The 27,681-nt window shown below is 42.8% G+C and overlaps 1 protein-coding gene across 3 annotated transcripts in view; it reads right to left on the minus strand.

Moving 5' to 3' along the window:
• RALBP1 (ralA binding protein 1) overlaps nt 1–27,681 on the minus strand; it is a 597,292-nt gene that overhangs the window by 131,487 nt on the left and 438,124 nt on the right. For all 3 annotated transcript variants that reach the window (XM_044066564.1, XM_044066562.1, XM_044066563.1), the window contains exon 6: nt 13,342–13,473. In XM_044066564.1, coding sequence (XP_043922499.1) covers nt 13,342–13,473 — 132 coding nt within the window. The remainder of the gene's footprint in view (nt 1–13,341; nt 13,474–27,681) is intronic.

A 27,681-nucleotide genomic window follows, 5' to 3' on the forward strand; every position in this document is an offset into this window, starting at 1 on the left:
AGCTGTGATTGAACAGGGCACAGGTGTGGTGCCAGTTCACTCTGCAGTTCATGTAGAACACAGCCAGGGATATTGTCAGTTCCCACAGAAGCTGTATTCTTGGCCTTGGACAGTGCTGTTTTAACCTGTGCAGCAGTAATACTGGGTGCCTGGCAATGTACTGGTATTATGATTGGTCCTTTGTGGGGGGGAATGAGGGGTAAAGCTGGGAGTGAATCTGTCGGCCGATATACTGGCAATATCTGTTGGCGCCGTATACGAGATACCATTGTGCAGTAGCTCAGAGCAAATAGATTCTTTACATAACTATAGAAGGCCTTGTGGTTCGTGTTTGTTGTCTGCTGCAATTCGGTTTTCATAGCTAGCTTTAGAGGATTTGATGCGGGATCTCAACTTTTTGCTGAGGATAATAAGGGAGTTTTTCCAGTCTTGGGACTTCACCTTATTCCGCATCAGTTTCTTCCTCCTGTAGTAGAGTTTGTTTAAAGCAGGGGGCCACCAGATTGGCTTCCTTTTTTTTGAAGGAGAGCATCTTGGTTCTATCGGGTTCCGAGATCCATGCATTCGTGTACGTGTTCATACAGTGCACTGGTGTATAATATGGCGGCCATGCAACTATTCTCGATTTGTATGGGTGCAGTGAAGTTAGCCACCTCTGTTTTTAGGAGCCCAGAGTTAGCTTTGGAGATGTTTTTCATGGTAGTTACCTTTGCAGGGGGGTAGGAGGGATGTGGATTTCCAAAGTGATTAGTTTGTGGTGGGACCTAACCACGGAGGAGTTGACTACTGGTGTAGAGCAACGGTCTCCCATGTTAGTAATGACCACGTCAAGGATGTTCCTGCCTCTAGTGGGGGTAAGAAAGTACAGTTGTGTACACTTACCATAAATGTAGATGTCTGAGTGTATTCACTGTTGCAGTCATCACATTTCGGTTATCTGCCTGCAGGTAGCCCTCAGCCAGCCAGAATACTAGAGTCTTGGATTCCTGCATCGGATGCTCTCATCTTCCATGACGTCAGGTCGTCAGGGGTATAAAACATGCAGCCAACGTCATTACATCAGTTTTTCTTGCCCCAGATGTCAGGTGTCCACACAATGGGAAGCAATTATATGTTATGGTACACCCCCATCAAAAAAAAACAAATACATCAGAAAGCTTAAATACACCAAAAAAGACGGAAAGGTAGAGCCAAGAGAAGTCAAGGGGCTGGAGGGAGGGTAACCAGGACTGCAACAGTGAATGCACTCTAACATCTACATTTATGGTACGTGTACACAACTGTACTATGTTCTTCGTGTTTCACTGTTGCAGTCATCACATTTGGGTTGATTCCCAACGCTAAGGGAGGGAGGAGGAAGTTAGAGAGCATTAGGGCCAGCTATTAAGCCCTGCAAGACTTCAGTGGCAAAACCAGCCCTGGATTTAGAAAAAAAATAGGCATGTGGTAATGCTTGGTGAAGGTATATACAGAGCTCCAGGTAGCAGCTTCTAGGATGTCTCTGGTAGGGACTCTTCTGAGAAAGGCTGTAGAGGTAGATGCAGCCCTGGTGGAATGTGATCTTATCCCCTGTGGGGTACGTTTTCCATGGTGCTTATAGCAGAAATTAATGCAATGGGACATCCATTTACAAATGGTTTGCTTTGAAATGGTCTTCCCCTCTGCTCCTGCATCAAAGCCAACTAACAGCTGTTAATATTTTCTGAGAGGCTTAGTCCTGTCCACATAGAATCTAAGTTGTCGTGCACATCCAAACAGTGCAGTATTCGCTCTCCTTTGTTTTGTGGATTCGGGAAAAAGGTAGGCAAATGAATGGACTGATTTAGTGCCACATTAGACACCACCTTGGGCATAAAGGAAGGACTGGTCCTGAGGAAAACCCTGTCTGCATGGAAGATAATGAAGGGCTTCACTGCCATGAGGGCCTGTAATTCAGACACTCTTCTTGCTGAAGTGATGGCTAGAAGGAAGGCTGTTTTCCAAGAAAGGAATTTCAACTCTGCAGTTGCAGCTTGCTCAAAGGAGGGAGAGTGAGCTTTTCCAATACAAAGTTAAGGTCCCAGGCTGGAGTAGGGGCTCTCCAGGGGGGGTCTTAAATTCTTGGCCCCTCTGAGGAATTGCTATAGCAGGGGGTAAGAGAAGAGGGGTGGTTCAGTATTATAAATGTGCTGAAATGGCAGAGGCATGAATTTTAATTGACGAGAAGGATAAGCCCTTGTGGAGCATTTCTGTTAAGTACTGAAGTATATGAGGTAAGCTGGGCACAATTTTGCCCATCCCCTGAGTCTGGCTCCAGGAACAGTATCTCTTCCACTTTTCACCATAGGATTTTCTAGTACTAGGCCTCCTTGCCTCCAGAATGACATCTAGCACCTGCTTACTTAGGGATGCTGTTGGCAAGTTCAAGGAATTAGCCAGGCTGCAAGGTTCAGGGGTTTAAAGCTGAGGGTGCAGAATCCGGTCCGCCTGCTGGGACAGCAGGAAAGGGGGTCTGAGGCAGGTGCCATGGTTCCAACAGTGTCATACTGTGCAAGAGGGGGTACCAGTGCTGGTGTGGCCAGTCAGGTGCAATCAGTATTATCCTTGGCTTGTCCTGTTTGATCTTTAGCAGAACCTTCGAGAGGAGAGGCAGAGGGAGAAAGGCATAAACAGAGAGGCTTTCCAAGGTAAAGGACAGAGCATCCACTTTCCAAGCTTGACTGTGGGAAGTCCTTGTGCAGAATTTGTCCAATTGGTAGTTCTGAGGGGAGGCAAACAGGTCTACCTCTGGAGTCCCCCATTTGTTCCTCAAGAGGTTGAATATCTTTGGTTCCAGTTTCCATTTGTGCAAGTCCATGAGATTTCTGCTTAGGTCGTCTGCCAGAAAATTTAGCTTGCCTGGCAGGAATTGAGCCTGTAGGTGCACTTGGTAGCTCAAGGCTGTGTTCCACAAAGCCATGGCTAGTCTGCAGAGAGGGTACGAGTGGGTTCTCCCCTGCTTATGTACCACATAACTGTTGTGCTGTCTGTCTTTACCAATAACTGTCCTGGAAGAATGTGGTCTTTGAAGGCTGTCAGGGAATTCTGTACAGCTAACATTTCTTTTTGGTTGATATGCAGGTGCATCTGTCTTGGGTTCCATCTGCCCTGAATGCACTGCCTTGCCAAGTGAGCCCCCCATGCACAGTCTAATGCTTCTGTTGTTAGGGTTTGGGTGGCAGGGGGTAGAGTGAAAGGGAGCCCCTTGATGTGGTAGCAGGCCTCTGCCCACTTAAGGAACTCTGTCTTTATACAAGGAATGATAAGAATGATTGATTCTAGGTCCTGAGAATGTTGACACCATAGGCTTTTTAGATACCATTGTAGTTTCCTCATATGCAGTCTTGCATATGGAATTAGTAGAATGCAAGAGGCCATGAATCCCAGGATTTGCAGAATTTTTCTTGCAGATAGCTTGGTCTTTGTGGCCAGTAGTTTGAAGTAGGTTGTCAAATAATCTTGTTTCTCTGGCGTGAGGTAAGCCATCTGGGAAGTTGTGTTCAAGCTTGCTCCCAGGAATACAATCTGTTGGCAGGGTACTAGATGAGATTTCTTTTCGTTTATGGTGTACCCCCAGTGAGGTTAGAAGTTTCTTTACGAATGCCAGATGTTTTAATAGCAGGTCCTAGCTTTCTTCCTGAATCAGACAATCATCCATGGGTATATCTGAATATTTCTCTGCCTGCAAAATCCAATGGCTGGAGCTAGACACTTTGTGAACACCCTGGGCACAGTAGATAAGCCAAAGGGAAGTGCAGAGAACTGACAGTGCATGCAGCCTGCCCTGAAGTGTAGGTATTTCCTGCAAGATTCCCTTACTGGAATGTGCAGGTAAGCTTCCTTTAAGTCTAACGTTGCCAACCAGTCAGCTTTGCCTAGCATAGGAAGCAGCTGTTGAAGTGTTAGCATTTTGAACTTTGGGATTACCAAAAAGGTGTTTAGAATAGAGATGTCCAGGATAGGACGCCAGGAGCTGTCTTTTCTGGGTGCCAGGAAAAGTCTTGAATAAAAACCTTGTCCCCTTTCTTCTGTTGGGACAGGTAGAATAGCCCTGATACTTAGAACAGAGAGAACCTGCTGTAGAGCCTCTGCCCACTGATTTGGGGGTAGGTCTGGCCAACCATTTGGGGTTGGTAGGTTGTTAAAGTGGAATCTGTATCCCTGGGAAACTATATTCAAAACCCATTTGTCCTGGGTAATGAGTTCCCAGTTTTTAGCATGCAGGGCGAGCTTTCCTCCCAAGGGAGCAGGTAGCTGAGCAGGGCTTGGAAGGGTTAAGGTTAAGTCATTGTGCCAGTTTTCTGTAGGGGGGTGTCTTACTACTCCCTGATTTGGAAGTGGGAGCCCCCCACTGCTTAGGCCTGTGCGTAGCCTGAGACTGTAAACTAGGTGGTCTGCTGTTCCTGGGTTTGGACTGAGAAGGCCTGGAAGAGGCTGGAAAGGACCAATTCTTTGAAGGCCAATGCCTACTAAATCTGGGAGGCTGTACTTGCAGGAATTCTTTAACAGTTTGCATAGATTTAGCTTTTTCCTCCATCTTTTTGAGGACTTATTCTGCTTTGTTGCCAAACAGGCGGTCTTGGTTTAAGGGAGCATCCAGTAATTTAGCTTTAACATGATCTGGCAAGTTTTGCTCCTTAAGCCAAGCATGCCTTCTAAGTACAGACCCAGTGACAGCAGCCCTGCAAGATGCTTCTAAAGAGTCAAAACCATATTGCAAAGTATGTTTACCAACTTGTTCTGCAGAATGCATTAAATCCTGTAATTCTTTGTGTTCAGCAGTCAGGAATCAACATCATTTTCTGTTTAAGCAGTCCTATAATATGCTGCTGGTACTTTAACATATGAAACTGGCAATTTAAAGCCCTAATGGCCAAAGTAGCAGAAGTATATACCTTCTTACCCCATCTGTCCAAGGCTCTAGAATCTCTATCAGAAGGGGTAGGGTTTTTAGCAGCAGTAGCCTTAATGCCCTTTGGTCCTTGGGAAATGGATTCTTGAAGAGGAACTTGTGAGAGTCAGGGACTCTGTAATACCAGTCAGGTTTTCTGGGAGCTGGAGGGAAAGTGTCTGGGGAAATGCTAGACTCCAAGAAAGCATAATCTACAATGTCCAGAACAGGAGGGATAGCTAAAGGCCTGTGTTGAGGGAGGAGTAAGAAGTCTCTAAGCCTCTTTTTGGAGTCAGAGTAATCCTGACTTTTCCAATGGAAATGCTCCCTAAGAGTGTGCAAGGTTTCATCAAAAGAAAAATCTTCTGGAGGGGAAGCAGAGGGAATGGAATCCTCTGCATCAAAATCCTCATAGGTAGATAAGGGCAAAACCTGATAATCAGAATAAACAGAAGTATCAGATTCCTGATCAGAAGAAACAGAAGGAAAATCAGTTCTAGGTCTCTTAGTGGGGGAAGGCTGGCTTCCCCTAATTAAGGTAATAAGGTCTTCAGCCATTCTAAGTATTTGTTTTTTAGGCATATGGGCCTGAGCATGCGGTTTGGATGTCGGGTTTTTAAAATGCAAGTCTGTAGGCCTGAATATACCCTCAGAAGCCAGTGCCCTCGCAGCGGCTCCGGACCCATCCAAGGTAGAGACATCTACAGGTTCCATAGTCGAAGAAGCATCTCTCGGCATACCAGACTCCAAATGGATCTCAGTAGAGGCCTGCGAATCTGAGGTAGTGGGTATCAGGGGCTGCGAAAGCGCCTCACTGAGTACCGTCGGATTGGCGACTAGCTTAACGGAAGCGTCATCGGCAGTTTTGGACCTATGCGGTCTGTGTCTGTCTTTATCCTTAAGTTTTTTCATAATATCAGTAGTTGGATGGCTTACCAAAATCACTTCTGGATAGTTATACCGAGTATCAAAATAATTTGCTGCAAATATAGCCCGACGACGAATAGTTCAAGGGTTGAACAAGGCACAAAAACTACAGCGAGGGACGTCATGGTCTGCAGTACGAATGAAAATCTTTATGCAGTATTTGCTTTCCACAGGTAAGACAATTGTTAACTTTTACAGACATCGGTTGAGAGCAAGAAAAAGGAATCCCCAATGGGGTACTTCGCTTTTTTGAAGACTTCGGTTCTGAAACTCGAAAACGAAAATTTCAGGAGTTGGCCGACCGGCACTTGCTTCTGCTTCGGGCACCGTGCGGCAAGAAATACTGATGTAATGGTGTTGGCTGCATGTTTTATACCCCTGATGACCTGACGTCATGGAAGAAGAGAGCATCTGATGCAAAAATCCAAGACTCTGGTATTCAGGCCGGCTGAGGGCTACCTGCAGGCAGATAACCGAAATGTGATGACTGCAAAAGTGAAACACGAAGCAATCGAGCTGGTCCAGGGCATTGGAATTAATGAATTCCAGGAAATATTGGGCAAGTGTATTGGTACATGAGTATTTTTCCCAGTTAATGGAGGGGTAGTTGAAGTCGTCCAGTATGACAGTGTTAGGTTTAGACTTATAGCACTGAACAGCATTCCCCTCAGATTGCATTTGTTTGTAACTGTTACGGTGGTAATTTGGTCTTTGGAACACAGCCTAAAAAAGGTACTATAGTGGTGGCAAGAGCCTTGGCCAGTATCCAGAAGCTTAGGGGTGACAGATGCAGGTCATCACTGGCAAAGCATCGTGGTCTGTGAATCATTTCATCCCAGGCAGACAGATACTGGATCCCCTTGGAATGACACAAGAAACTTAGCCAATTGTTGAAAGCAATAATTTTCTCCTTGTACTGTGGTATCATTCTGGGTGATCATAGGACGCTGCTCAGGGCTAGGGGTCATACTCCTCCATGTCTCTTTTCATGTAGTCCAGGGTGGTATGTCTCAGATCATTCACATCCACATGCACAATGACAGAGTCATATTTGTACCTGTTGCTGAGGGACCTGAGTGCGTGTGTTATGTGGTGGATCCTGGCACCTGACAGGCAGCTGACTGTTACTTTCTCCTTATTCAACCTAGTGAGCGGGACATCTGTGTGCCTTACTATCGAGTCACCTATGACTAGTGTGTTGGGCATGCTGTTTTGCCTTAGGGGCTTTGGTTGGCACACTGTTTAGGAGAGCTATGTGTCTCATGATTAGCGTTGTGTTGTGATGGTCGAGTGCGTTTCTGCCTTGGAGGCCTTTGCTCTTTTGGTAGTTTTTTATTGAGAGCCTCGCAAAGGTGGGTGTGTGGTTTGTGGTTTTATGTGAAGGCAGTGCTGGTGTGTGTTATAAAGGGCTATGTGTTCCATGAGGTGTGGTGCAAGTGTTGACCTTCTCCAGCTATTCTGGTCTTGGTTGGAGAGTGCGTGGCTTCCAGTTTGGATATACAAGTGCATCTCTTGTAAGTCTGAGTGTTGGGAGTTAAGAGGAGAGGGTTGTCTGTGTACATGAGGCAGTTGCTACACTGCCTCAGGATGCCCAAGTTCACCAGGTTAATAGGAGAAAGCACAGGGAACTGACCTTTAGACATGCCTGGAGGGGTGGGCATTAATAATAAGTACTGGAGCTGTTTCCTTCTGGAACATTTAGTGCTGGTAGCATTTTTGTGTGCTACAATAATTGCTACAAGAAGTGTGGTAAAGTGCTACAGTAATAAGCTAGCAAAAGTGCAGGAGAGGAGAGAACTAGCAGATCTAAGGGAAAAACTGAAGAGCAGAGTTTTTGGTACTGCTCAGAAGCTCACAAACAGTCCTGGAAACAGTAAATCTGTTTCTGGACTAGACTAGACTAGTTACAGGAAAGGTGGGAAACAAGCACAAATGCGGGCTTTTAAACCAGAAAGTTGAAAGAGATAAAAAAAAAACTGCCCAAACGGCCAATAAACTACAATTTCTGGGCCAGAAACCACTCTTCTTGTGGTAGATTGGCTACCTAGTGCTCACCACTCCCACTGATAAGCTAGAAGGCTTCCCTCCAACACAGAAAGGCTTGGGAGCTCAGAAGCTTACAAACAGTCCTGGATACAGCAAATCTGTATCTAGACTAGACTAGTTACAGGAAAGGCAAGAAACAAGCTAAAACAACACTTAAAACAATTCAAATGCAGTGCAAACACTTGAGTTGTAGCAATATTAAAGCAAATACAGTTTAAATAAATGCAATTTATTCAAATGTTATTCTGAACTGAATTCAATTATTGTTTTATTCAACTCTGAACGGTTAAAAAGTGCCAAAAATATACTTATTAGCTCTATATTTCCAGATTGTTTCAGAAGCACACTCAATCAGAACACAAAGATATTCTAGCAATGGTACATTTTTTTTTTAGTAAAGTGGAAAGGGAGAGAGGAGGAACAGAGATAATTCAAGGTTAAGAAACTAAGTGGGTTGGCCTTCTCAAATGTTCTCTCTGTATTAGGCAGAATGAGCTAATGACACTAGACTGGGAGGAGTGTCCCCTCCCAGTCTACATATGATAAAATATAATATTCAAAATGAAAGGTAAAATACCATAATTTAGCAGCTTTTAGTTTCAAATGGGGCCAAAGGAGACAGTTTCATTTAACCCTGGCACGGTATTGGCTTCTAAAATAATCTGCCAATAGACCTCTTTATATTCAATTTTGTTGTCCCATGATGCCCCCTAACATCAACTGGTACTGCCTCTAAAATGAAAAATAACAACTTAGCAGATTCACATACGAGGTATGTTTAAACAAAGCATTCTTTTTGTTCTTAATTCTTACATCATAGATATCCTCATACATTAATCTTCCAAGTTTCCCTTCTGTCTTGCCACCATAGAATGCATTACATGCATCACACAATGCAATTTACACAACCCCACTAGTGTCACAAGTACTATAAGCCTTACTTACAGTATATTTGTCTCTACATCACTTACATAAACAGCTTCAGCACTAATAATGAAAGGACACTGTGGATATGATCCACAATTAAATGTACCCGCATTTCTACGCCTATTATAATTAATATCCATTTGATCACATTCTAATAAATCTTTAATATTAGGGCCCTTCCTGAAGATACATTTCAAGGATTTGTCAAAAATAACCCTCAAATCAGATAAATTTGCAAATTTAGTCAATTCTTTCTGAATAATAATCTTAATAATGTGAGCATCCCCATTAACGTCTGTCACAAAAGTACTCTCAAAACTATTTTCATCGACCATAGGCTCTCTTTCTTTCTTTATATTAGTATGTCTAGAAAGATGGGAATCAGTCCCTAAAATGGGTGCAAAATTATCTTTCCTACCATATGACACTTCTTGCCAAATTTCAATTGTGAATATGAATTTTTGGAGGGTATGTTTACTGAGAGAGGCTACCCCAACAAGCTGACATATGAATTGCCAACATCCTGACAGATAGGTTCAGTGCTAACTGTACCCCCCCCCACCCCCTAAAGGGCCCATATCTATACAGGAAGAATGCAGAGTCCCTGCAATCACAACTACGCAGGGGAAAGCTGCACTCTCTAAAGCCAAAAACACAGCATCCATGGGACCGGACAACATCCCAGGCTGCGTTTTGCAAGAACTTCAGAATGAACTGGCTCCCCACTTAAGCACCATGTTCAATAATAGCCGCACATCAGGCTTTGTGCCCACTGAATGGTGCACAGCAACAGTTATCCCACTCCAAAAAGGGGGAGCCACCACTGATCCCGGGAACTATAGACCTATTAGCCTGACGAGCCTGGTCTGCAAAGCCATGGAACGTATCATCATGGAACTCATAAACAAAGACATTGGTAACTTCCAAACTCTGGATCCCACCCAGTTCGGGTTTGTGAAAGGCAGATCATGCCTCCTGAACCTGATCGACTTCTTTGAGGCAGTCACCAAAGCCGAAGATGAGGGTAAAGTGGTTCACACAGCCTATCTTGACCTCGCCAAGGCTTTCAACACCATCCCCCATTCTGGAATTATAGCTAAACTCAATAAACTGGGCATAAATCCCTACGCCACAAGATGGGTTGCCAATTGGCTCAATGACAGAACCCACACTGTAAAGGTTGCAGACTCCAAATCTGACCTCAAACCAGTGACAAGTGGAGTACCACAGGGTTCCGTCCTGAAGTACCACCTAACACAGAAGGCCTCTGGCTAACGAAGTTCGCAGATGACTGCAAACTAGGAGCCATAGTCAAGTCCACAAATGATGTGAACATCCTACAGAAGTGCCTCTCTGAGACAGATGCCTGGTGTCAGAGCCATGGCCTCAAGCTCAATGCCAAAAAGTGCAGTGTCATTCCCTTTGGTAAAAGCTCTGTACCCATGAACTACCACATAGGCAGCAATCTACTTAACAACAAATGCGTGATGAGACCTTGGGACCCAGGTGGACAGTAGTCTCTCCTTTGATAGTCACATCGCCACAGTAGTCAAGAAGTCCTTCTACATGGCACACCTCATCATAAAAGGATTCTCATCCAGGAAAAAAAGAGATCATCGTTACCCTCCACTCATCACTCATTAGACCCATTATAGAGTACAACGCCCCTTTTGGAATGTACCTCACAAGACATCTGCAGCAGTTGGAAAGGCCACAGAAGTACCTCACAAAGAGGATTACTGGACTCAAAGAAATGCCCTACACTGACCGCCTCAAAAAACTTCAGCTTTACTCCGTAGCATATCGCCTACTCAGAGGTGATCTCTGCCTAACATATAAAGCTATGTCAAACCCAGAGCTGTTGGACATGCTACACCTAAAGAAATCCCAATCCCTCCGAGCTACACGCTCTAGGGACCTAAACCTTGTCACCACAATAAACAGGACATGCTGGAGGGATAGATTCCTATCCCAGAGACTTCCCATACACTGGAACAGACTACCCATCTATGTCAAGCAAAGTTTTTCATTAGCACTCTTCAAGAAAAATCTTGATGAGTGGATGGGAAATAGGAAATACACCCCGGGGATCACTTCTGTGTCTCTGCTCGTCAGTGGCACAGGAAAATAACTTTCTTGGGTGGCGTAAGCCAGGGAACCTTGTTGGCTAGGCTTGCTTAGGCCCTTGGGCCGATAGCCTAGTACCTACCTATGAACCTATGAAAAGTGTTTAGTGGATTACTTAATTAGTTTATATAAGTGTTTTTTATTGGATAATTAGGAAAGTTGTTTTATTGGCAGTAACTGTTGTTTTACATCTGAAAAAGTCTAAACTGGGGACGAAAACACGGGGTGATACGTTAATGCATTTATATGTTACTGTTTATTTGTTTAATAAAGTCCGCTTTTATCCCGGTTGTGTGTTGGACAGTCTTTCCTAAGTGCCTTTTTTTTTTTGGAGTTTATTGATTTTGTTCGATTTAGGCACTTTTTCCTCATTTTTGGATTATTCAAACAGCATGTAGTTACCAAAATGCAGGCAATTAGTACAGAAGAATGCCATTTGCTTTTGGGGTAAAGGGAAAAAAAAACATTCTGCTTTTGGTAGGTTCACTGAGTAGGTTAAGTCAACAGCTTGGAACCAATGCAAACAAGCTTCAAATAAAAAAAAATTCAGTCTATGTTGGTGATTTTAAGACTGATGCAACTTGCCTATAATCAAAATGAAAAGGAAATGTATACAGTACAGAATGTGTACAAATTCCTCTTCTGACTTGTAGTTTAGTAACACTGAAACCATCTTAACAACGTTTTAATTAGCCTATCAAAATTCATGCACAGACAAGGTTCAGGAGGCCAGCAAGTAGAGAAAAGGGTCAGAATGTTCAATCCCTGCCTAAATTTAATATTACAAGTACCCTAATGGTGGTTTTCAAAGCAAAGTAGTGGAAAAGCATACAAAATAACTGCTTTACAAAATTAATCTTTATTTTTCAACTTTAAGAAAAACACGGTAAGGTTTTAAGGCATGACTCAAAATTGTCATCTTTACCTCTTACTTTTAAGCACAGCCCCAGGTCTATGAGGCACCATCTTGAAGTATACGTACACTGGAATGAATGACAGACATGCTGCTCTGGTGCTACACAGAATAAACCCCCAATTATGACCCAGGTAACTCAATTAACAAATAACGGACATGCTGTTCTGTTGCTCTACAGAATAAACCCCCAATTATGACCCAGGTAACGCAAGGAATGAATAACGGATATGCTTGCCTCTGTTGCTCTACAGAATAAACCCCCGATTATGACCCAGGTTACTCAAGGAATGAGCAGACATGATGCTCCATTGCTATACAGGATAAACCCCCGATTATGGCCCAGGTAACTTAAGGAATGAATAATGGACATGCTTGCCTCTGTTGCTCTATAGAATAAACTCCCAATTACAACCCAGGTAACTCAAGTCCAATTAGTAGCCCAGAAGCAACAGCTGGACCCTTCAGGGAAGGAATGGTGAGGCTTTGCCTGACTACCTCTAAAGAAGGAGAAGGCAAATACATACATAGAATGAGGTGAAGGGGGCAGCTACCCAGGGCACACAGTGATGGGGGTGTGTGATCGGGAGATGCTGATCAATGCGTAGTGTAATATTGGTGGTAATCATTTATGTACCATTTCAGATTGGTCAATACAGAAATGAAATTCGATACTGCTTTTGTGGTCAGGACTGCAGCACTGAAGTACTTCAGCAAGTGATTTGGTACAGTTTTGAAATCAGAAGTAGGACTTTTTTTTTTTTTTGCTTCTCAACATGGTGTTATGGAGTGTAGAAACAGGACATAGCTAGCAGCACTAGCTGTATTGGACCGGACATTATTTCTATTTACTTAAAAGTTGAGGGATGCAGTGCTAGATTAGGGAATAGCACTGGGTGCGAGATGAGACAGCTATGGCTCTGGGGGGGGGGGGGGGGAGATAGGACTGAAGCTTGGGTGGGGATGGTCAATCCTCCTGCTCTGGTATGGACTATTGCAAAGACTGGCAGCTGGATTGTGCAAATGAGCAGGTCAGGGGGTGGGTGTTGCTCCCAAGTGACCATTGCTTACTGCACAGCTCAACCTCCAAAATGACACCAACATGTAGGGTGTACAGCCAACATTACAGGCACATTCCTAACTACATGTGGCTACAGCAGCAACTCTCAAAGCCCCCCCCCTCCCATCCTTACAACTTTCCCCATTTAAATATCAGACTATTACACTATTAGACGGCAGATTAAACAACTATTTAGATTTATCCAATTACGCAAACTAGAACTTATTGGACACTGCACCGACACATACACAGCACTTAGCAAGGCAAGACAAATTTTTATTGCAATGGAAAGAAAAATAAATGCAGAAAGAAAGACTACATAATTAATTTCAATACTTCTAAACAGTTACATAAGCTATAGCTACAAAAAAGGCAAGATTACATAATGCAACTGTTCTGTTTCATTATAAACTGACAAAAGTAGTTACTGGCCTGGCGTTTAGCTTCTCTCAGTTTACGTTTTAGAGCTGTCAGAATTCTTTGCACTTCCCACAGTCTTTCTTCTTTAGATAGGTCCTTTATGCCTCCTTGCAAGTCTCTATGTAAACAGTTTAAGAGGAATTCCTAAACAGAAAAACAAAAAAAGCATATTTTAACAATCTCAAGACAGAGTATGTTCAGTGATAGCACTCCTGAAGCAAAGACATTAGATTTCTCAAAAAGACAGCAGTGTATCAATAAACCATCTAAATTTGAAGACAGTGCCAGTACTTTTCATATTAAAGTTTGTGTCTCATTCACAAGGCTTATAAAAATACAATGATTGGGTAATTATGTAATTATGACAAAGGGATGATAGAATTTGAACAGTTATAATTTTTATTTACTAATAAATGGTCAAAATATATTTATTCAAGGTTATGCATCAGTTTATATATATATATATATATATATATATATATATATACACACACACACACACACACACACACACACACACACACACACACACACACACACATACACATATTTGGGAGAGATTTCCCACACAAGTGGCCCCATTTTTATATGATGCATTTGTTCCCCTAACAGGTTAGGAGTTACACAGCAGCAGAAGTAGCAATACCAAACATGTTCTCTCTCTAATCTACCTCATTTCTCCCCCCCAGGGCTTGTTGGAGGGCCACAGCCTAAATACTTTCTGCATGTGGCCTATAATGCGTAGACCTTTTCCACCTTAGAAGATACTAGAAACCCATTTTATTACATGGTCAGAGGCAACTTCCACAGTCACCATAAAAGGATGTCAGTGCTTAACTAGTTACTTAACCCTTCACCCACGTTAAGTAAGGTGAAAGGATGCCATTGCTTAACTAGTTACTTAACCCTTCACCCACGTTAAGTAAGGTGAAAGGATGCCAGTGCTTAACTAATTACTTAACCCTTCACCCACGTTAAGTAAGGTGAAAGGATGCCAGTGCTTAACTAGTTACTTAACCCTTCACCCACGTTAAGTAAGATGAAAGGATGCCAGTGCTTAACTAGTTACTTAACCCTTCACCCATGTTAAGTAAGGTGAAAGGATGCCAGTGCTTAACTAGTTACTTAACCCTTCACCCACGTTAAGTAAGATGATTTGGAATTTCACCACTCACTCCTTTCCTTTCTAAGTGAAGCTTTCCTGCAGCCAGGCTGCTAATGAAATCTGGGTGAACAGAACAGTAGGGAGGGGAAATAAACTGCAAACCTTGCCTCCACATAAATGCTGCCTAATAGACATGTTATTCCTGTAACAGTTATGTGTAAGAGAATGTTTTTTGTTGAGTCCTTTGCCAAGTGATTCCACCAATTAGAATTCTGCACCTCCTTCAACAAAATTCCATGACTGAGGATATTTGTGTGGTTGTACCAAAGTGTGCTGTAACATAATAACCCTACAGTTACCCCTACATGTCCCCAAAACCCATTAGTTCACCCTCACACCACCTGTGAGAACTATCCTGTAAATAAAGAAACAATACAAACTTGACACTACACCATTAAACAACCAGTATAAAAATACATCTGCTCAGCTTACAGGATGGTACACGTACACAGCTACATTAGAAATAACTGCTGTTATATCAGCTGGGATAAGGGATACTAACATGGAACTGTCTGCTCCCAAACGAAAAAGTACAGTTTTGTACCTACCATAAATGTAGATGTTCGAGGATCTCCATTGCTGCAGTCCTTACATATGGGTAGTCCGCTGTCCACAATCGGCCCGAATACCAAAGGGCTAGAACCGGCGTCGGTCATCGGCGCCCGAGACTGACGTCAGTACGTACCAGTACAAATGCGCATGACCGACGCCATATACTCAAGTCTTTCTTGCCTCAGATGCCAGAATGCAAAAAACACCACCCAAAACCCAACCTAAAAAGGGGGAAGGAGGGAGGGAAAATTGGACTGCAGCAATGGAGATCCTCGAACATCTACATTTATGGAAGGTACAAAACTGTACTATGTTCTTCGTCTCCCATTGCTGCAGTCCTTACATATGGGTAGAATCCCAGAGCAACGGAAAAAAGGGAGGCTGGCCAACTAAATAGCATTAGGAGCTGCTAACATGCCCTGTAAGATTGCAGTGGCAAACCCAGCCCTAGACCTAGAATAAAGAGGTAAATGATAATGCTTTGTAAAGGTATGTACAGAACTCCAAGTAGCTGCCTCTAGAATGTCTTTAGTAGCTACCCCTCTCAAAAAGCAGTAGAGGTGGCCGTAGCCCTAGTAGAATGAGGCCTGATCCCAACTGGAACATCCTTTCCATGATGAGAGTAACAAAAGCAATACAATGGCCAATCCACTTGGAAATAGTTTGTTTGAGACAGCTTTCCCTTGTGAAGTCAAAGCAAAAGAAACAAATAATTGTTGAGATCTTCTGAACTCTTTGGTTCTGCTCAAATAATACCTCAACTGCCTATGTACATCCAAAGAATGCAAAACTTTTTCCCCTTTATTTTGGGGGTTAGCATAAAAGTAGGCAAATGTATAGATTGGTTCAATGCCACATTAGAAATCACTTTAGGCATAAAAGTAGGATTAGTACGTAAGGAAACTCTGTCATTGTGAAAAATCAGAAAAGGTTCCACTGCCATGAGGGCCTGTAATTCAGATACCCTTCTAGCAGAAGTAACAGCCAACAAAAAAGCAGTCTTCCAAGACAACAACTTCAATTCAACTGTAGCTGCAGGTTCAAAAGGAGGCAGAGTCAGCTTTTCCAAAACAAAATTAAGATCCCAGGCAGGAGTAGGAGCTCTTCGTGGGGGTCTTATATTCTTTGCCCCTCTAAGAAACTGTTTAACCAAGGGATGTGAAAACAAAGGAGGGTCACAATCATAGTGAGCAGAAATAGCTGCAGCATGCACTTTTACAGAAGAGAAGGACAAACCCTTGTCCAATAATACAGTCAAATATTGCAATGTACAACTCAAATTAGGCAATTTGACATCAAAGCCTTTAGCTGAACTCCAAAGAAAAAATCTCTTCCATTTATCAGCATAAACCTTTCGAGTACTAGGTCGCCTGGCTTCCAAAATAACATCCAAAACTTGTTGAGGGAGCTGAAGGCCCTCCTTCTTTAAAACAGAATGCCAGGCTGTCAGGTGTAGGGATTGCACCCTGACATTGAGAAAATGATTGTTTTCCTGAGACAATAAGTGAGGAATCTGTGGTAATGGCCAAGGTGTCCCATGAATTAAGCTCCTCAACAGAGGGTACCAATGCTGACGAGGCCAATCCGGTGCTATAAGGATCATGCAAGGTTTGTCCCTCCTGACTTTCAACAGTACCTTTGGAAGAAGAGGCAAAGGAGGAAAAGCATACACGTGAAGGTTGCTCCAACTGAAGGATAGTGCATCTATTTTCCAGACTGTTGGATGAAACAGCCTTGTGCAAAACAGTGGCAGTTGGAAATTCAGAGGAGAAGCGAACAGATCTATGTCTGGAGTTCCCCAAGCCATGGTCAACTGAAGAAATACCCGAGGGTCCAACTTCCATTCGTGAGGATCCACAATCTGTCTGCTCAGAACATCTGCTAAAGAATTTTGTGCTCCTGGCAGAAACTGTGCTCGAAGAGTGATGTGCAGATTTAAAGCAGTTTCCCATAACAGCATTGCTTGTCTGCAAAGAGGGTAAGAATGAGCCCCCCCCCCCCCGCTTGTTGATGTACCACATGACAGTTGTGTTGTCTGTTCGAATCAACACCAGTCCTGGTTGAAGTAGGCCCTTGAATGCTTCCAAAGCAAATTGAACTGCCAGCATCTCTTTCATGTTGATATGCAAGTGAAGTAGCTCTGGGGGCCAAAGGTCTTGAATCCATTTTCCTGTGAAATGAGCTCCCCAGGCTGACTCCGAGGCGTCTGTCGTTAATATCTGACTTGCCTCTGGTTGGGTCACAGAGAGTCCCTTGTTTGTTCCTGAGCCCACCACACAAATTCTTTCTGAATGCAAGGCAGAATCCGGACGACAGTGTCCAAATCGTGGCTGTGTTGCGTCCAAACGCTTTTGAGATACCATTGCAGCTTCCTCATATGCAGTTTGGCATTGGGAAGTACTAGAATGCAAGATGCCATGAACCCCAAAGCTTGAAGGACTGTCCTTGCAGTCAGCCTGGACATTACTGATAGCTGTTGGAAGTATAGGTGAAGATTTCTTTGTTTGTCCGGGGTAAGAAATGCCATCTGAGCAGCTGTGTTCAGTCTTACACCCAGAAAACACATCTCTTGTGAGGGTACTAGACTGGACTTTATTTCGTTCACAGAATACCCCAGGCATCTTAAAACTGTCATTACATACTGCAGATGTTGAAGAAGTTCGTGCTTGCCTTGAGCCAGAATCAAACAGTCGTCCAGATAAGGATAAATTTGAATTCCTTTTAGTCTGAGAAAAGCTATTACTGGAGCCAGGACTTTTGTGAATACCCTCCGGCCAGTAGACAAGCCAAAGGGCAATGCAGAGAACTGATAATGCAAATTCCCATTCCGAAATCTCAGGAATTTCCTGCAACTGGGCCTGATAGGAATGTGAAGATAGGCCTCTTTGAGATCCAGAGTCACCATCCAGTGATCTTTGCCCAGCATAGGTAACAGCTGTTGCAGTGTTAACATCTTGAATTTTGGAATTTCCAGAAAGGTGTTTAGAATGGACAAATCCAGAATTGGTCTCCAAGTATTTCCTTTCTTTGGCACTAAGAAAAGACGGGAATAAAACCCTGTGCCCCTTTCTGCAGAAGGTACTTCCTGTATTGTTCCCAACTGAAGCAGAGAAGAAATTTGTGCCTGTGCTTCCAGTCTTTGCTGATGAGGTACATCCGGCATACCTTTGAAAGGAGGGAATGTGTGAAAATAAAATTTGTAGCCTCGATTTATTATGTCCAATACCCATTTGTCTTGGGTAACCAAACGCCAATTCCTTTTGAAAAGTCCCAGTTTTCCTCCTAGAGGAGCTGCCAGCAAGGCAGAGTCCGGCAGCTGAAGACACAGGTCATTGGGTCTGTTTCCGAAAGGACTGACCCCTGCCCTCCCCAGCAGAAAGGGTAGAAGAACTCAAAGTCCTAGAAGTAACAGGGCCCTGAGAGGAAGCCCTACCTCTACCTCGCCTCGACCTGCCCCTAGATTGATAATCCGAAGAGGGGAAAGACCATCCCTTAGCAGGCCAATTTCTACTGAACTTAGGGGCTGAACCTGTAAAAGTCCTTAACCGTCTGCATAGACTTAGCTTTTCCTCCATTTTTTCAAAACTGACTCTACTGGAGGGCCAAAAGAACATCAGATTGCAGAGGAGCATCCATAATTCGAGCCTTAACATGCTCTGACAAGGTCTGATCTTTAAGCCAGGCATGCCTGCGAACAACTGAACTAGTAGCAGCCACCCTGGAAGAAGCCTGTAAAGCATCAAAACCACACTGCAAAGAATGCTTACCAACTTGGTCTGAAGCATGCACTAAATCCTGAAGCTCCTTACATTCAATACCTTCAGCTAAAGCATCTACTTTACATTTCAATTGGCCCAGCAAATAATTTTGATACCTGAGCATATGAAACTGACAATTTAAAGCTCTCATAGCCAAAGTAGAAGAGGTATACAGTTTTTTACCCCACCTATCCAGGGCCCTAGCATCCTTGTCCAGAGGAACTGGATTCTTAACCACAGAAGCCCTAACACCTTTGGGGCCTTGAGTAATAGTTTCTGGATCAGCCCTAGGACTCTTATATAAGTACTTGTGAGCTTCCGGAACCCTGTAATATCTATCTGGTTTAACCGGGGTGGGAGGCAGAGAATCTGGGTTAAGGGCAGCCTCAGAAAACACATCCTGAACATCCAGTACAGGAGGAATAGCCAAGGGCCTATGCTGAGGCAAAAACAAGAATTCTCTGAGCCTTTTACGAGAATCAGAATAATCCTGGCCTTCCCATTTGAAATGTTCCCTCATGGAATGCAAAGTCTCAGAGAAAGAAAAATCTTCTGGAGGGGACGCAGAGGGAGTAGTGTCCTCAGCCTCCGAATCAGAATAGGAAGGGAAATCCTGAAGTTCTTCCACAGAAGAATCTGACTCATTGGAAGACTGAACCAAACCCTCCAACTCTGTCTGTACCCTGGGCCTCTTCTCAGGGGGGGGCATAGAACCCCTAATTAAAGTTATCAAATCTTCAGCCATCTTTAACATGTGCTTCCTAGGAGCTGGACTCTGGGGACTAGCACCAGCAGGGGCAGACTTAGACTTAGAATGGCTTTTGCTTTGAGAAGGAGGAGGCCTAACTACCCTATGAGGGGAGGGAACCACCGACATCTGAGAAGCACCCTCAGCCTGGCCTAACACAGGAGAAGCCACTTCCTGTAGTAACAAAGGCTCCCCTTGAGACTCAGGTAAACTTTCAGAAGGAGCCGCTGAAGTATTCGGTGGTTCTACAGAACCGGCGTCCGGAGTGGACGACTCATCCTGTTTGGACCGCAAAGCCTTCTCTTTGTGTTTCTTAGAAGAACCAGGCGTCGGAGAATCCGACGGCATGTTGTAATTACGTTTACCAAACACAAGCCTAGCACAGTCCAACCGACGTTTAATAGTACGCTTGTTAAAAGTAACACAAAAGTGACACCCAACCACGTCGTGCTCAGGCCCTAAACAAGGAATACAGAGTGAATGGTAATCCCTATGAGGAATCTGTTTCCCACAAGAAATACAGTTATTAACTTTTTCTGACATCCGTCAATACTGAGGCAAGAAAAAGACAAAAGTGTCCCCAACGGGGTACTTAGCCCAACTTGGTCTCCGGTCTGAAACTCAAAAACCGACAATTCCAGAACGCCGAACGGCACTTGCAAAAGGCTGCTTCTGCTTAGGACCACGCGGCAAGAAAGACTGAGTATATGGCGTCGGTCATGCGCATTTGTACTGGTACGTACTGACGTCAGTCTCGGGCGCCGATGACCGACGCCGGTTCTAGCCCTTTGGTATTCGGGCCGATTGTGGACAGCGGACTACCCATATGTAAGGACTGCAGCAATGGGAGACAAAGAACATCAGGGATTTTTGCAAGAATCAGGAGGGTTTCCTGAACTGACAGAGACTTAGAAACGAGACCCTTATTGGCTACTACAGCGTGACAATGAGTTCTGGCCTTTACCTCTTAACTCTAACGATATGTGGAATCCGTGGAAGCAACAGGAAAGCACAGAGGAAATGAGATGTGTACTTACTGTAATGACATATCTATATGAAAGACGTGTACTTACCATAATTATCTGTATGAAAGACGTGTACTTACCATAATGACATATCCGTATGAAAGATGTGTACTTACCATAATTACATATCTGTATGAAAAACGTGTACTTACCGTAATGACATATCTGTATGAAAGATGTGTACTTACCGTAATGACATATCTGTATGAAAGACGTGTACTTACCGTAATGACATATCTGTATGGAAGACGTGTACTTACCGTAATAACATATCTGTATGAAAGACGTGTACTTACCGTAATGACATATCTGTATGAAAGACGTGTACTTACCGTAATGACATATCTGTAATTGCATCCATACTCTGTAACATCTATAAGACTACATACCTCAGGTATACTGACCCCTTGGTATTTGGAGCTTTCAGGCTGCCAGCCCCCCCCCCCCCCATTCAATCACAATTCACTTTTCTTGCAAATCTCTAGCTTCTGTGGTGCACCAGCACAAGATTAGCAGGAAGACAAAAAGGAAAGAAGGAAGAAGGCCTGATCAGACAGACTTTAAATGGTTTGCCTGTGAATGGTATGTATATTAGGGGGTTTAATTTTTCTGATCGAAAGCACACTTTCAAATGACAGACTACCAACTTCACTTTAGCAAAAGTTAAACAAAAATGCTATTTCGCGAAGAACACTTTCACGAAGAACGGTTGCTAGTTCCGGGATCCTGTTGTAGTTCAGTTGCGGGGAGTTTTTCTTGCTGTTGAGCTTTGTAATGGGAGGGGAACCTGTAATGCTGAGAGAAACCTATAAGACTGATGGAACTTGTTATAAATCGCGGTACAGTGAAGATAAGAAAATATTCCCTTTTCTCCACTTTAGTGCGATCTCAGAGTGGTATATACAAGTAGCAGGGGGTGTGAGGATGCAGGGGGGCTTGCTCCCCTGAAAAAAATGTGTTTGCAATATTTGTTGTTTTGTTTTCCGATAATCTTTTGTTTGTGAAAATGCGTTTTCATTTAAGTGCACTTTCACTGAAGTGGAGTCGGCTGTCTGTCATTTGAAAAAGAGTGCTTATTATCAGAAAAAGTAGACCCATATTAGGTGTAAGCTGGCCTACTTATCCAATGCCTGGGAAGGGGACAGCTGGGTTGATAAGTACTACTTTAGGTAAGAGCTTGACTAAATGAATGCTGGATGTAATCCTCAATGCCAAACATTTAGTGGTGTGATTTTCACAAAATTGAGCACTCACAGTTTATGTCACAGCAAGGACACTCTCCTCAAAACTAACACGTTTATTAGACATTTGCGCACACAGGTTTACAATGAACTAATGTTTGATAACCATATCTCCGCTATGGCCATGAAATCATTCTATTTAGTGCAACTAATCTCTAGGGACATCTTCTCCAGGTCCAAGGAAGTCACAGTTCCACTACACAAGTTCCTCCCCTTACACCAATCATTTAATACAATGTCACAGTCCAGCAGAAAATCCAGAGATTATAAACAAAAAGTAATGCTTAAGCACCTAAGCTACCCAGACGGATTAAAAGCTCTCTGTTTGTATTCTTATTTCCTACAAGCTCTCACATGATGATCTGTACCCATCATTTCCTGCTATGAAAGACCCTGGCCTTTTTGATGTCCTTCACCTAAACGCAGACAGTGGCACTATGAATACTCAGATGAAATGTTTTAGTGTCTGTCATCACAGTAAAAGCAACTTCTGACATGACAAGACACTTCACCCACAACGTCCCTTACTTTTGGGAGAGACCCCTCTGCACATCAAGCACAGTAACAGCCTGGTTACTTCTAAATCTAGACCCAATAAATGGATGGGTAATCACAAATTTGTCCTTGAGATATGTGGTGCTAGGTTACTTGATTGAGGGAGTTGATGCCTAAATCTTATCTGGGTCTTTGATCTGCTTCTTGAATGTTACTGAGGCCACAAGCTTAGTACCTCATATTCTATGAACAGAAGACAGACTTCGCTTCTTACAGATTTAATTTTATGGCAAGTACACAACTTTTGCATCTGATAAGAAGTAGTCCATGTTCACTAGCACGTAGGACAGAGTCTCCATCTATCATACCAGGGTGGCACACATTCCTTTGACAATGGCAGCCGTAAAAGATGATCTTACTGACAGTGATATCTAATTTACAGGGTAAAGGTTTTCAGGTTAGACCAAGTAGCTTGCCACGCAAACACATTCCATCAAAGTGCTATAGAGGAATGCTGTGAAACAGGTTACTGTTCCAGTGGAGTGAGATGTGGGGAGACAGGCAGGTTTTGCTTGCTTTGCCATAGCAAAGTTATTTAGACTCTGATAACCACCTCGGTAGGGTAATCTTGACACATGAAGGCCTTTCCTTTGCTGAGATTAAAAAATGAGATAACTTCTTCTATTAACGTGTAAGCTACTCAAGCAGAACTTCAGTATCCTGTGGGCATAACTGCAATGCAGGGCCTAAAACATGAAGACAAAGATTAGCTCTGCAGTTACCTTGGGCATGAAAGATGGATTTGTCAAGAGTACCACCCCTCCCTTTATGAAAGGTCAGACAGTGAGGTTTGGACGATAAGGCTTGTAACTTAGACGGTAAGGGCTGAGGGAAAGTGTATTTTTTTAAAAGCAGGGATTGAAATTTCCATCAATGACAATTCAAATGGGGACTGTGCAAGTTTAAAATAAAGGTTCTCTGGACATTCTCTAAATCTTACCTGCATCCTGTGCAACCCATAACTTTCATAGGGTGCATCTTGTGTTTCAGTTGGACAACAGGGCCACTGCTGTATAAACTGTCCTAAGCAAACCCTCTTGGGGAGGTCTAGGATCAAAAATAGACAATAACTTTCAAGGTGAAGGGCATGACCCATTTAGCCTACATGGAAACATGAAACTCCCTCTAAAATACACTTTTATGGAGGAGAAACAGTGGCCTTTGGTGAGTAATTCTGCGACATACTGAAGTCTTTTGCTGGCAGGAATGACCTAGGTTTCAGAACTTTCTTGTTTGTCCAACAAGCAAAAATGTTTTCATTTGTCTTTTTTTGTGGACAGTTCATCTATGAAGCTGAATACAGAAACATGGTTTGGTGGCCACATTTACTACTGAAAAAGCCATGTTGGTAGCCTAAGGGCAATAGTGTTTGGGTGGTGCCTCTCTAAAGTCATCAAGCCCTTAAATGGGATTATCTAAACTAGGCTACCTATGACGTGTGAGGTGACCAGTGTGAACAATATCTAGTGCAGCCAAATACTGGCTACTAGAATTAGTCTGGACTACAGCCTTTTTGCCTTCTGTATAGTCATGGTTATAATGGACACTGGGGAAAGGAATAAATACCATGACACCCCATCTCTAATTAGGGCAACCTTTGCCAGCTTCCTCAGTAATGGAAGGAGAGACCTGGTGATATTTTGTGTTTTATGGTGTGCTAAACAGGTTAATCACTGGCTGGATCCAGCTCTGGAAAATTCTGTGGACTATCCTCTGGTCTAATCACCACTCATAAGGAAGCAGCAGCTTCCTGCACAGCTGAGATGTACGACTTGGAGCTCCAGCACACTGACATGCATTTGAGAATCTTGAAGAAACTAAGACGTCTGTGTGATCTTCCCCTAGGAATAATTCCACACACTAGGACAGACTACCTGAAGTAATGATGGATGCAGCCTGTGGCATCTGGAAGGGCGACATTGGTCATGTTGGGTGTATGCAGCAAACCCTGAAAGTGGCTCTTGCACGAGTTTGAAACAGATGTACTGGAAAGGTATGAGTTAAAGAAATTAAGCTGGGAACGTGAATGATCATCTTGTTTGCAATGGAATCAGTGACGACCGTACAGGCCCCATTTCTAAGTCGATATGGGGCATCATGTAAACTGCAGATGTCATTTTCTATTTTTTTAAACATCTTTATTAAATCACACTTTAAATGATGACACAGGTACATATATTAATATTAAACAAACCACGGTAATATTTTCATTTCACGTAGTATACATACATTTTCTAATAATCATCCACTTGAGCATTACATAAATTGCTTAATTCCTGCCTTCCCTTAAGCCTCACTCCTCCCAAATACTATTCTGCATGTATTGCTCCCACAAATTCCATTTATTTGTAAATAATTTGCTCCTTCCCTTTTCTAAGCATTCTACCTCCAGTTGTTTTATCCCCTTTACAATATTCAGTACTTTAAATACAGTTGGTCCGGATTTTGACTCCTGCTCTTTCTATTAATAGTTTTTTAGCAGCCAACAGCATTAAACATAGCAAGGCCTTACTATCTATATCTGGGCAATTCAGATCCCGTATTACAACTCAAAAATAATAATTTCCTTATTTACAACCGTTTGCTCCCTCACCATTTCTGACAAAGCACGCTAGTAGGGAATTTTTAAAATCTGCCATCTCACTGCATTCCACTCAGAAACATATCCCCAGTTACCATTCGCTTTCCCATTACACCTCAAGCATTTGCTATCTACCTTGAGAAAATATTCTCTGACGTCTGCTTCAGACATAAAAACACCTATGCAAACATTTCCAAGCAAAAATTGTAAACTTTCTGGACTGTGTTGTATGCTTGGGTGGATACAGATCCCTCTCATTATTCCTTTGTAAATCTGCCTTCCCATCCTCTCTTCCCAATCTTTTTTAACCTCCTTTGATTGATTGTTAGGTATCATGCAATGTGATGTTAAGTAGGTGTATGGAGGGCCAAACAGCACGTCCAGCCTCCTTGCGACATTCAGAAAGCTATTCTGAATATTCTTTTTGCCATGTACTGGCTAAGGCTTCTAAGTTCCAGTAAAGGCCTAAGTCCTTTGGATTCTTTGACACCCAACAGGACTAGTGTGACCTCATGGATGGCTCGTTTTGTTCACCTCACATAATACTGCTGATTTCTGATGGGGAAAACAGTAAGGACTGTGCTGGCGAGCACTTATGAATGGAATTATGTAGCCTCTGGAAGTAATGTTCTTGACCAAGCTGTCTTTGATGAGCTTCAAACATTGTAGCACGTAGGAGGACAGTTAGCCCCTGATACAATCTCCTGAGGAGTGGCAGAAAGCTCTTCCTTTGTGTGTGTGACCACTTTGTAAGATGCCTGCCTGCTGCTGGTCCTTCCCATGCTTCCCCAGAGACAAACAGTGCGGTACATTCATCACTGGCTCTCTTGCATTTTCTTATAACAGCATTCTAGACGGAGACTGGACTTTTACTCACACAGCCATCAGTTTTTTACCTGCTGAGGTGCTTGCTGACATTAACCCCGTGCAAAAGAGGACCTATAAACAGGGATCTTAAAAAGAATACCTTGTGTCCTCTACAAAGTCTATTAGCCTAAGCAACATACTGGTGCAGTAACTAAGCCCGCTGTCACTGCTCTGGCCGACCATCAACCTGCACGGTGCAGACCATGTGGTTTATCAGATTCATTGAGGCTGAGGCTTTGGGGTCTTAGCTTCTCCTTTTGGGGCCACTCTGGTAGCTCCTTCACCACATGCAGCATTTTGTCTGAAACCTCCCTCTGGAAATACACCACGTGGGCACAGATTAACAAAGCACATAAATATGCATTTCCCAAATTTGTCCATCATTCTGGACATCCTCTCTGATGGGGGTGCAGCACTGCTTTGAGTAGTTTTTGAGCATCTGGACAACCTGAGGTCCAAATTTAAGGATTTCTGACATTCGTATAAGAAGGAAACTGTCATCTCATCCTGTCTGTCTGAGCAGCCAGAGGGATTTCTTGGTTCGATGAACTGAGGAAACATTTAAAGGGACTAAAAATAATTGCATAGTTAGCAAAAGTAAAACAATATGTTTAGCAAAGAACAGTTTTTTTCTGTCTAGCTGTGAGTGCATTAGACAAATGTAAAATGCAAAGGTTGTGAAAAACTCAGTAAATAAAAATAATGGCTTTGTAATTTTTGAAGATTATACCATGTTAATAGGAAAATAATTCTGGCCATTCTGAGACAATCATGTAGAACTCATGGGCGAGATATTTTGAAATGTAGATGCAGATATGAAAGTAATTCAAAATGGGAAGGGGGAATCTTTGAAATGGATGGGTGATGCTTTGGGAGAATATGACAGGCTTTTCCTGGCTGCAGGCAAGACTGCTGGACGTTCAATCAGAACCCTTGTTCTGTTAGAGAAAGATGGTCTCCCACTTGAAAGTGTATTTGGTAAAATGTAAAATAACGTTGCAATTTTTTTAAAGTTTGTACATATTCGCATAGAATGCCACTTTTTTCATCTGTGTTATTTATGAGTTTATAACAAACTTTACATAGTTTGGGATGCAAGTAATACTCTTTACAAAGTTGCAAAATGATGCAACATAACAATGTATTTGTTTTTGAATGTAGAACCTATTTGTAGCTTGTATAGCCAAAATGAATGAATAATGATGCTCTGTTAAATTTTGCTAAAAAAAAATAAGGTATTGATATACATTAAAATTAAACCTCTGTTTGTATTGTTGTTGTTTTTGTTAGAGGCCCTCAAGTTGTAACAGACGTATGGTCACTCTGTGGGTAAGCACCATAGGGTTTTCATGGCATATTATGGAAATAGATTACCAGCCTTTCTTCTGTGTGGATACTGCTGTTGTCCAGTTGTGCCCCAACCAGGTTTTGAACCCTGGACTACAAGTCAGTAATCCAGTGCCTTAACCTCTACGCTTCTGGGCTAGGGTCTATTTGTATTACTGACAGAAATTCATCTGAATGACATCAAGCGTTGAGACTAAGGAACTTTAGGTATAAACATCTACTGGAAGGTTGAATGGGATATTGCTACTCTACTGCAAACAAATATGGCTTTGAGCTGCTGTAAGTACAAAAAGAATAATAAAGGTACATTTTCATAAGTAGGGGGGCAGCTAGAAGGAATGTTGGATAGTTCTGTAAATCTGTACATCCCATCAGGGATTGTTCCAAAAAAAAAAAAAAAAGTACAGTTGTGTAAGCTGCACTTACTCATAACAGATGTTCAAATGCGGTAGCCTTTAGGCTGTATGGGTTGTGTCTTTCTGAAGACAAACTACCAAAAGCCAGCTTCCTAAA

This window comes from Protopterus annectens, chromosome 3.part1, assembly GCF_019279795.1.
Source record: "Protopterus annectens isolate FY-2018-M chromosome 3.part1, PAN1.0, whole genome shotgun sequence".
In the NCBI taxonomy this organism is placed as follows: domain Eukaryota; kingdom Metazoa; phylum Chordata; order Ceratodontiformes; family Protopteridae; genus Protopterus; species Protopterus annectens.